Source organism: Carex rostrata, chromosome 12 (genome assembly GCF_964058835.1).
Source record: "Carex rostrata chromosome 12, lpCarRost1.2, whole genome shotgun sequence".
NCBI lineage: Eukaryota > Viridiplantae > Streptophyta > Magnoliopsida > Poales > Cyperaceae > Carex > Carex rostrata.
The window spans coordinates 5,066,428-5,078,294 of record NC_135929.1 but is presented as its reverse complement, the minus strand read 5'-3'; the positions used below and the strand labels follow the sequence as shown (position 1 = coordinate 5,078,294).

General features: G+C 35.0%; 1 protein-coding gene across 1 annotated transcript; it reads right to left on the bottom strand.

The window, feature by feature from the left end:
• Positions 1-7,079: 7,079 nt before the first annotated feature.
• On the bottom strand, positions 7,080-11,619 carry LOC144562848 (cellulose synthase-like protein D2). The gene is made up of 5 exons (XM_078312151.1): positions 11,089-11,619; positions 9,917-10,436; positions 9,277-9,570; positions 8,193-9,155; positions 7,080-8,062 (listed from the first exon to the last, which is right to left on the bottom strand). The coding sequence occupies exons 1-5, from the start codon at positions 11,607-11,609 to the stop codon at positions 7,283-7,285; spliced, it is 3,078 nt and encodes a 1,025-aa protein (XP_078168277.1). The 5' UTR covers positions 11,610-11,619; the 3' UTR covers positions 7,080-7,282.
• Positions 11,620-11,867: the final 248 nt, after the last annotated feature.

Sequence of the window (11,867 nt, the reverse complement as noted above, 5' to 3'; positions counted from 1 at the left end):
CACTACTAATTTTTTTATTAACACAACACTATCTAAATATTTTAATATATAGACAAATTTATCCTTCATTAACTATTTCCTTAAAAAACTGTATCTCTCATTCACCATTATAGGATTTTCTTTCCTTAAAAGTTTCTTAGAAAATAATAATTTTCTTTCACTCTCATACATTATTATATATTTTTATTTCTTTAAAAGTTAAATTAATAAATTAAATAAATATTTGATCATATTTGTTATTTATATATTTCATCATACTTTTAAGATTTTTAAATATATTACAAAAATGAAATATTTTATTATATTATTGCAAATCTATCATTATATTCGTTTATTTTACCCAACTCCACAAATATCTATTTAAAGAAAAGAAATTGGCAAAATATTTTTTGTTGGATATAAATCTATGGATACTAATATGTATAAATTTCACCAACAATACTTTTTTCAGACGGGATCTTTTCAATTATTTTTCATTGAATATATTCATTACTATATTTGTTATAGATAATAAAACTCATTTAAATGAAGAAATCAAGAAAAAACAGGTTAGAAAAAGGGTTTTCAAAATGAAAAATGTTTATAATATATCTTTTAAATGAAGATTCCATGCTCTATATTGTAATATTTTGAATATTTGTGTTATAATTAAATTTATTAATTGTCAAAAAATTATTTTGCTGTTGAGAAAAGAGATATATAGACACGTTTTTAATTTTATTATTATTTTTGGATGGGGAGAGGGTGGGAAAATTTCACGGGACGGTGGAAAGGGAGTATATGTGTTTTTTTGTGCTGTTTAGATAAACAAGATTTCAATTCAGATAATAGAAGGCGATTCATAAAAATTAGTTTGTTTTAAAAGAAAATAGTAGAAAACCAAAAAAGAACCTTCTAATAGCTTGATAAATAACAATAGAATCATTGAAAGCTCCAATCTATTGTTTTTTTTTTCTCTATGAAGAAGGGAACCAGATTTCTTGCCCCCCGGGGTGCAGAAAATTCCTGCCCCCAGAGTCACTGCGGGGTGGGACCAGTTACTGTTAAAGGGTTTAACTACTGTTACTGTTTTTAAATGAGGGCCCACCCGCAGTGACTCTGGGGGCAGGAATTTCCTGCCCCCCGGGGGGCAGACGATTCGGTCTCATGAAGAAGATAGACAGATTAAGAAAGTACATTAAAAATATATTACCATTAAAAGGTTTTCAAATTAAGGAAGCAATAGAAGTAATTAATCGTGGAGGACAATTTTGTCTATCAAATAGAAATTTTAAATTGTGTTGTGTTAATGAAATATTTTATAGTGTTAATATCATGAGCAACATTTAGTAGTTGAAGTTTCATTAATTATTAATTGTTTAAGGAAGCACTCGGTAGCTACTGCTGAGTATTAAAAAAATATTAATTGTTTAACGGAAGATCTAGCAGTTTATGAGAAAAAATAGCGCTAAGCGGGAACTTAGTAAGTTCAATTCAGTGTTGTAAAAAACCATATGCACTCTTCAGACGGATAAGGTACAGTCAATCGATTAATCAGAAATAATCGGTTGGCTAATTGAAAAAATCCGTGACTATTTGTTTACCGCCAATGACTAATCAGTCGATTATTTAGGCCGTTTTTTACAACACTGGTTCAATTATTATTATTTTCACTTTGTAAGTTTTGCTTCAGCGAATGACACAAATGTATCTATTTTGTTTTCCTTCATTGTCCCTCATTTTGAAAATAAATAAAATTGAAAATATTCAATTCAAAATACAAATAACTCATAACTAATGATGTCATGGTAGGAACTAATTTATTGACATTAAACATTATTTTTTTTAAACTGGCAATTGATGTTGACGTTAAACACTGCAAATATTTTTGGACAAAAAAAAATGAAAGAATGAATTGATTGGATAAAATTAAAATTTCAAAAGAATTTCAAAATTAAATTAAGTTGCTTGATCAAGAAAACTAGTTTTTGATATGAGGATAATATAATATTTTTCGTATGTGAAGTTTGTATGTTAAAAGATATCGCAATAATTGTTTCTTTTTGGTTAATAGACGTAGCAACGCCATATTAACGCAAAAACAAATTATTTTAAAAAATAACAAATAAAATTATCGTAAAAGAGACGGATTTATTTTTTCCGTCCCAGTAGTTTCCGAAAATTACTAGAACTGAAAATTTAGAAAAAGAAAAATTCAATCCCATTTTTTTTTGGGATCGACTAACAGTCCTCTATCTGTCCCCCGTACTAAAAGACAAAAAAAATAGTTAAAATGTGTTAACTACCACCAAAGAGCAAGATTAATGCTATTTTATCAGAACCATTCGTCATATGTAAACACAAGCTGGAGGGGACCAATAACGACCAAGGGGATCGCTGACGTCTTGTGATAGCCTGGATTGGGGATCGCAACCGTCTGAAAGCGACATTTGCCAAGATTGGGGACCACTACAGCGAATCTATATATTATTCATATCTAAATAAAGAAATATTCATATCTAAACAAATGAAGTATTCATACTGACGATTACGAAGTATTCATACATGTTTGAAATAATTTATACAATTCAAAATTCAAAGTCAGATTCATCTCTCTCACCCCACTTCTTCCAAGAAGTATTCATATCTAACATGAAGTATGCATATCTAACAAATGAAGTATTCATATCTACTTGGTCAAATTTTGTTGTTACTGTGATGCATATGTTTTACCAATTTTTAAGACATGAAGTATTCATATCTACTTGGTCAAATTTTAGTGTTACTGTGATGCATATATTTTACCAATACTTAAGACATGAAGTATTCATATCTACTCATTTGTGTTATTATTTTTTTCATCCACACATCATCTGATTTATTAATATCTAAAACACTTAGTATTCATACTTAAGCGTGAAAGTGTGTATTGTTATGAAATAATATTTGACTTTAATTATTTTGATATTTATAGATAATAGTAACCATATTAACATTTGTATTCATACCTATAAATTTATGTACGAATATTAATGTTAAATTTTTTTTTTAATAAACCTCAACCATCTCCAATATTTATCAACAAATTTGTACATGCATCAATTTTGCAAGTATTCAAGCGTTCATACACATATTCATAAATAAGAATATACATACATAAAATATAAAATATTCATACCATCTAAATAATCTTGAAAGCACTCTACATTATTCAAATTAAGAACCAAAATCATGAAAGCACTATACATTATGAACCGGAACTCAAGCTCTCTTAACCTAAACAATAACTAGTACATCAATCAGTACTAGTTAGTGTATTTATACTCGGGCGGGTACGGGTACCCCGGGTATACCCGTCTCGGGTACGGGTACGTCTCGGGTACGGGTATACTCGGGTACAAGGGTATTCGGGTACGGGTATGGCGGGTATAATTTTCAAAACCCATACCCTACCCGTCCTATACCCTTACCCGTGTACCCTTGACGGGTAATGCGGGTACGGGTATTTTTTTTTTTTGGTTTTTTTGTTGGTTTTTTTTTTGCTGTTTTTTTTTCTGGTTTTTTTGTTTTTGTTTTTTTGTTGGTTTTTTTCTGGTTTTTTTTCTGGTTTTTTCCTATTTTTTCTGGTTTTTTTTGTTGGTTTGGGGGGAAAAAATCAGAATTTTTGAATTTTGAAATGGATGAACAGTAACTCGGGTATACGGGTACGGGTACTCGGGTAGTCGGGTACGGGTTTAATCGGGTACGGGTAAACTCGGGTAGGGTATGGTCGGGTATTGGTCCAAAATAACGGGTCCGGTCCGATTTTTGCCCGTACCCGCGTACCCGAGTACCCGACCCATACCCGAGCTCGGGCACGGGTACCCCGGGCGGCGGGTACGGGCGGGTATACCCGACCCGGGTTTTTGCCAAACTCTAGTACTAGTACAAAGATTCACATCTCTAAAAGCTTAAAACACAGGAAAATACATCTCTAAAAGCTTAAAACACTTAGTATTCATATTTAAGCGTGAAGATGTGTATTGTTATGAAACAATATTCACTGCCACGTCACCTCGTTGCTGCCGTTGTTCCAGATCCGTTTATCAGATCCGCTCATCTAAAACAATATGAAAAATCTGATTTCTAGCATTATTGGATCCCTCAAGGCACATGAACTGGAGTTGTTCCAGATCCGAGAAGTCCTCTTCCTTGCAATCGCCACTACCACGTCACCTCGTCTCTCTCCTCCGCAAGGCAGCACTCCGATAGGGGGTGGTGGTGGGGGTGACGGAGGCTACTGAAGGGAGTCGCGGTCTCAGTGGCCGGAGGAGATATAAAAGTTTCTTAATTGAACCACATTTTTTTGGATATAAATTGGCAAGCCTTGATTTCACTGATCGGCACATCAAGACCAAAGTTTGGTCTAATCTTAAACTAATTGCATGATTTCAAAGTTCAAATTCTCTCTTTCGGATCTCAGATGCAAAAGCCGGTTTAAATATTAAAGCGAAGTTGTAAACAAGAGTAGGGCACAACAACTGAGAGTATAGACAAATCAGTACCTTGAGCGATTGAGAAAGTCTTGAAGAGAGATCTGAGACTGAGAGGGAGATCCGGAGCAGGTGTGATGGAGGAGAAAATATCGGTGGAGATCGATAAGTATGAAGGTTGGCGGAGCTCACCGGTGTGGAGATTTGGTGGTCGCCGGTGGCGCAATGGAGGATCAGCGAAAGAGAACAAAGCATTTTATGTCGAGTTTGGGAGGGGAAGATGATTCTTACGAAAGGTTGGATAAAAACCACTTAGACCGTTAGGGGGACGTTTAGGGAATCAAACAGCGGGGAATGAAATCATTATTCTTTTTTTTTTAAGCAGCATGTTGAAGACAGAAAATTAGAAAAATACTAAAATCGAAGTATTGATTAAGTCTCGATAGAATCTATTGACTTAATATATAAATTAGTTTACATTTGAATTAAAAATCTATAGAACCAAACTAACAGTTCGGTATTATTGATTATTGCGCGCGCGTCCGTTGGTATGGAAATCAATGGGACCAAACCATCTCATTGGTCTGTTTTGAATGCGACCGAATTATTGATCAAGTTACATCCATTAATCAAGAAAAACTAATCCATCTTGTTTGAAAATTTGATTTTTCAAGTTCTAAAAGTAAAAAGTTTTTTTATATCAAGGTATGGTATTTTTTTTAATTCGTGTATATTAACATGAGGAGGGTTCAAATGCCTCCATTTTTTGTGCCTTCACCATGCCTCTATTTTTTTAAACTTTAATAATTCAAAATTTTAAATTTTAAAATCAAAATAAAACCGTTGAATATGATCTACATCATTTTATCTATGCACATGTAAAAAATTATGACATTTCAATTTTATTTTGATTGTCATCAAGAGCTTGTAAAAAATGCACTAATTTGGATGATTTCTAGACGTTGATTTTTGAACTTATTGATTCACATAAAAACAAAATTGAAATGTGATAATTTTTTATGAGCACATAGAGAAAATAACATAGATTACATCTAACGGTTTTATTTTGACTTTTAAGTTTTAAATCTTAAGTTATTAAAGTTTTAAAAAATAGAGGCATGATGGAGACACAAAAATGAAGACATTTGAACCCTCCTCTATTAACATATATACTCCTTTAAAGCATGTTGCTTGAATGGATTATTGGCTACAAAGATCAATTTATTAGGTTAGGTAGCCAGCTGACAAGCACTTTTCGCGACGGAGTACCGTCATAAACGTGTTTTTTCTATTTGTGACGGTATTTTTCACAATGGAGTCATGTCATAAATGCATTTTTTCTCTCACGAAAAGTTCATTAATTTTCCAGGACGTGAATTCCATATTGTTGGGGGTTTTAATTCTAGGATTTAAAACTAACAAAAATCTAATTAGGAAAATTGTAGAAAGGGACCAACAAGAGGAGTATATAATGCTATAAAACTTCTTAATTATTTGCTTAGAATTCACAGCGAAACTCTGTATACTTTAAATTTCATTTTATGAGTAGAACTAGGTTGTTTCCGAGTTCACTATTTTTTTTTTGTGAACTCAACTCTAAAATTTATTGGATTGATTTTAAATGACAAATATGAATCGTTGAAACTCGTCTACCTTACAAGTATTAAGTTAAAACTTTTGAACTAATTTAGTATTAAGTCAAGCGGTCAAAATTAGAATGTCTATAAATTAATTTTAATGCATTCATTTTTGAATTTTTTTTCTACCACTTGACTTTGTACAAATTAATTCAAAATTTTAAAATATTTGTATGTAGATGCATCACTTGTAAGAACACTATAGTTTGTATGTAGATGTATCAACAATTTATATTCGTTATTTAAAATCAATTTGATAGATTTTAGAATTAAGAACACCCTAGTTCTACTCTCATTTTATATCTGATTACCACATTGAATTTGCTTCTTTAAACAGAATGAGAAAATGGGAGTTCATTTGCTTGTTTAGTTTTGTGTCATAACAATTTCTATTAAAAATTGTTAGATGGTATTTAAAACCACTAACCTCTAAAAAAAACAATTTCTACTGTCCTCTGTTAGTTGCCAGTTTTTGGCCAAGTTTTGAATTCTTTAATTTATTCATTTTTACTGGGTTGATATTATGCTATATCCTAATTCATATCTTCTAGGTGATTTCGTACACCAATTGTTAAGAGGGATTACCCTGGATTTAAGTTTAGTTTATATACCCAAATTTTTTTTTTTTATATATATATCTTCTAGTAGTTGTTTATGGGTTGAATTAGTAAAACCATTGTAAACCATTGTATAGTATTGCACAATTTCTCTGTTCTTTATGTTCTGCTCCTTGATTTGCATTTTGAATTGGTCACCGAAGAATTGGTCAGGAGTCAGGACTTAAAAAACTTAGCTTATATTTATCCTTATGTCTAATTTAAAAAAATGCATATGATATTAGATTATTCATCTAGTACCCAAAAAAGATAAAATAATGATCTCACATGTTTTATATCTTTTGCCGTACAAACGACTACTATTTGTTTTGTTTATAGGAACTAAATTATTCTTGATCAATAAATTAATCACCAGTAACTTAATTTAATTACGGACATCAACTTATATAAAAAATTACATCTGAAAATATATTATACTTACAAGAATAATGTATAATTAGGAAAAAAAATATCTTTCAAATTAAGGAAAAAAAGAACCTAAAATGACTCGTTCTCTTCTTAAATGATAAATCTCCACCTATGAACAACAAATTTTCCAAATGAATACAAAAAAGGAAAAGAAATAGCAAACATGTATCTAAGGAAATGAAAAGGAACCACTGAGATCGGTATCTGGAGATGGCGGATATATGGCATTAAATAACAATGCAATCGTGATCGCAACAAGTCCCGACCAAACAAACACGATCGCCGGCGTTTTCCCTCTCCTTCCCATTACACCCTTTGCGAAAGGATACAAATGCGCCAAAACCCAGAAACTAAAGAACACTCCACCAAGCAGCTTTCCCCAATTCGGTTTGGTGCTGTAGATTGTTCTGGTAAACCCGACTGCGATTGCTATTATGTTCACCATCATGATAGTAATTGGTGGGATCATTAGAGAGGTCCATTTCACAACATACAATTCAGCAAATTCATCATCTTCGTCATCTCCGCTCGATTTAGCGGTTAGTGTAAAGGATGTCTCTATACCGCCGATCACCTTTAGTAAGCCCTGAAACACAGCGAAGAGATGTGCACTCGTACCACCAATCATCCAAAACTGCTCATTGCGCCACCATTCATCTAAGCTGATGCCAGACCACTTGATTTCAAGTACGGCTAGGATACATAGTGTGACAGTGATGGCAAGTAGGTATGCCAGAAATGCTACATTGAGCTGCTGGACTATAAATTGACCAGAGAACAGGGATAATGCAGGGATGAAGCAGAAAACGATTAGAAAGATCGATGTGAAAGGATAAATAGCAACATTAAGATATGCAATGCGTTGGAGGAGCATCAAGCGTGGGCCGGCAAAGATCACATTGTTCCGGGAGAAAAATATTTCGATGGAGCCAGTTGCCCATCGCAACACCTATTAGAAACAAAAATGAACAAATATAAACAAAATGGATTACTAATGGTGCAAAAGATATATAAAGTAACAAGCAAGTTCTTTTTTTTAATTAATAGCAGACTTTTAAACAATTGGGTTAGCAAATTACCTGAATAAGCCTATCTGTCAGGTTGATTGGTGCAGTACCACGAAAGGCATCACGTTTGGTGAGACAATACACAGAGCGCCAGCCACGGGTGTGCATCTTGTATCCTGTAACAACATCCTCGGTGATCGACCCGTAAACCCAACCAACATTACTGCCCCACCCTGTCTTCTCCTCATAGGGGCATGAAATTACATCAATAGCCTCCTCGACATTGGTTTCGTTGATTTGTTGTCTATCAGCCCTAAGTGAACCTAATTCACGTCTATTCCTTCCAGAGATATGATCGGCAAGTGGGCGGCCTCCAAGCTCAGCAATGTCGATTGAGGTTAGAAAGTACTCAGAACTCCCGAACTTCTTGGACCAGTGAGACCTACCAGACAAGCCTGAATCCGTCAGAGGTTGATCCTCATCCTCGCGGTCATGAGATTGACGGTTGCGGTTCCTCCTGAATAAGGAATTGTAGCAATTACGAATTTTAAATCGAGGTGGATCAAAGCCATATATTGCAATACGACGGAACATGCACCCGGTACCAACATAAACTGGGCCTTGTAGTCCATCAAGGGCACGCATATTTATATCGAAGAAAACTGTGTTACGGTTGGAGTAACGGTCCGAAGGATCAATGCCTTCAAATCTTTGCGGGAATTGGATGAATGCAACTCGGTCGCCGTCATTGTTCATCATAAAGCATATAGCCTCACGGAATGCTTGTGAGTTGTAGACATAGTGATCACAATCCAAATTCAACATGAAGGGGCCGTTGGACATCACTGCAGATGCTCGGACAAGCGCATTCATAGCACCTGCTTTCTTCTGGTGATCAAAGCCGGGGCGCTTCTCACGTGACACATAGACTAGCATTGGTAACCGCATATCAACACCAGTGAAGTCCATTGGCAAACCATTGGCACCATCTGTATTCCCGTATTGCGGGTCACTTCCTTGAGGAACAAGCAAAACCTATCAGTTCAAATAATTTTCATCAATTAGTTCATCATACAACTTCAAATCGCAATTATCATCTTGTGTACCTATATAAAATGTAAAACCTTGAGTATATTTTGACAATTACAGCATGCACCTGCACGATACCAGCATGGTCTCCTTTCATGTGGTTGGGCTTAGGGGTAAGCCAAGTCCCAGCCCAGTGACAATCATTGTCCATCCAAGTGGCTTTTTGGTTGTTTACGAATCTTGGCATTTCATCATCTTCTTTTCCTTCTTGTCGATGTCGTTCGATGGCCTCAAGCTCCTCACGTGCATTGTTCGCATCCGACCGCTGCCGGATCAAGTCTGGAAGTGCATTGATACGCACTTTGTACTTGTCGTACTCATGCTTTAATCTTCTCCGGTCTTTAACAAAGTCTGGCCTCACCTGCAAATTAACAAGGCAATTAGCTCAGTTACTAATTACAATATATTTTGCTTTATCTAGTTTACAGAAATAATTACTACGGAATTGCTAAAGTTTGTTTAAACACACTGTAATCCCATTTATTAAATCGACCCTTTTTGCTTATTCAATTCACTTGAAATTTTGAATTTATCACTTTCTCTGCTCATTTTTTTTTAATTATAAATTCTCAAAGGGAGAAAAAAAATATGCGAGCAATTTCTTTTTGTTCTTATGAAAATATCACAAAAGAACATATATCTAATACAAGACAAATGAAACTTAAATATTGAATTTCCAAAGGCATTTGTTCTTGCCCAGCATTTACCTTGTTATTGTAGGGATCCCTCTTAGAATTAAAATAGGCTTCAGGGCTCCTCGGCTCTATGCCATGCTTCCGGCAAAACGGAACCCATAGTTGAGCAAAGATAGCAGCTTCAGTCATGGCCTCATAGGTCAACAGCGTACCACCATCATCCGAGACATAACAAGCGAGCTTCTCGACAGGGTAATCAGCAGCTAGAATTGAAAGAACTGTGTTTGCAGTCACAAGTGATGGTTCTTTTTCCGGGTCGGCCGTAGTGATAAACACATCAATGCCTGGAAGGTCGGAGCGGCCAGTAGGGTTACTGGGGCCTTTCTTGTCAAACTTCTCTTTAAGGACAGCAAGGTCCGTCATGCGGTTGATTGGGGAGAGCTTCGGCAGCTGGTCGAGAACCCAGGAGAAAGCGAACCAAATTTCACAAACAATGGAAATGCCCCAGAGCCAGACGGCGTCATTGTTGACATTGCTAATGCGCCATATTAGATAGAGGACGAGGACAACGAAGCGGATGAAGATAACCAATCTGGTGAATATACATAAATGACAAATTAAATCAAAATTATTATGAAAAGTAAGAAGTTCACATCTTAAGGGGAATCAACTTTCACTTAGAACTCGCATGTTTTTATGATGTGCACTATGCAACTTTAGTATTTTTACCCATAATTTAAACTTCTATAGATAATCTCAAGAACTGGTAATTTCCGGAGGAAACAAGACCTGAAGAATTGATGCAAATGATAATAATAATAATAATAATAATAATAATAATAATAATAATAATAATAATAATAATAATAATAATAATTATTATTATTATTATTATTATTATTGAAACATGCATATATCAGAGAAATTTACAACTACTAAAATTTCTCTGAAAAGAATCAATGATAAAGGCTAGTAATTTATTTCCTAATAAACCTTTTGAACTATATTTGACTTCCCAGGCCAAGAGAGGCACATCAAGCCACACCTCAATCTCTTCTCTCGAATAATTTTCCTTTAAAATACCCAACTATTTACTGTATTACTGAAAAATGTTATTCTGGCAAATTATGATACTGTTCCTATTCTGACAACTAGGGGCATAAGTATTACTCGTGAAAAATTCTCGGAAAATTAGAATGAAAGATCATAAATCCCAGCATTACTAATTGGCAAAAAGAACTTACCGGTATATGCTCAGCATCACAATCGAGATTGACATTTGCTTGCTGAGAGGTCTCCGCTTCTTTTTATGACCATCGTCATCATCATCGTCATCACTATCATAAAATTCATCATCGTTGCCACGATCATCATGGACATATCCTTCGCGTGCTTCACCATTTTCTCTCTGCCATCCCCCGACCTCAGCATTCCTCTCCGAGTCGTAATGTGATCTGTTAGACAGGCCCCGATTTTCATATTCTGTCAAATCTCCCCAACTCACAACTTTCTGGTTCATCATTCGTCGCGGCCTCATTTGAGCCAAGTCATACGGCTGTTGGCAAGCAGGGCATAAGCCATTGCCCTTGGGTCCCGCAGCCTGTCTGAAGCAGTCTGAGCATATGACAAGCTCACAATCACACGGGAACACAGTCATGGGCACACCATTGCACCCAACCACGCCACAAGTCTCAGGGCTTTGCGTGTGCAATCCGTTGCCTGAGTTCATTTCTATCTCGGGGTTGTTGGCGAATGATGTCATCATTGTTTCTGGATTCCTAATTACAACAGAAAGGTAACAATTCTCTTATTTAGCCAAAAGGAAAAAAATAATTGTTCTCTACAAATGAATAAAGATTACTTACAAAATTTGGGAACCTTAATTATCTTCCTGGCTAGGTCTGGTTTCCTAGACTGGTACTGAGACCTTATTAATTGAGGTTTCCAGACAATTGCCTTGTCCTCAGAGAAACAACAGTTCCTTTGCTCCTTGCATCTAAATTTGGGTCCAAATCATTCAATC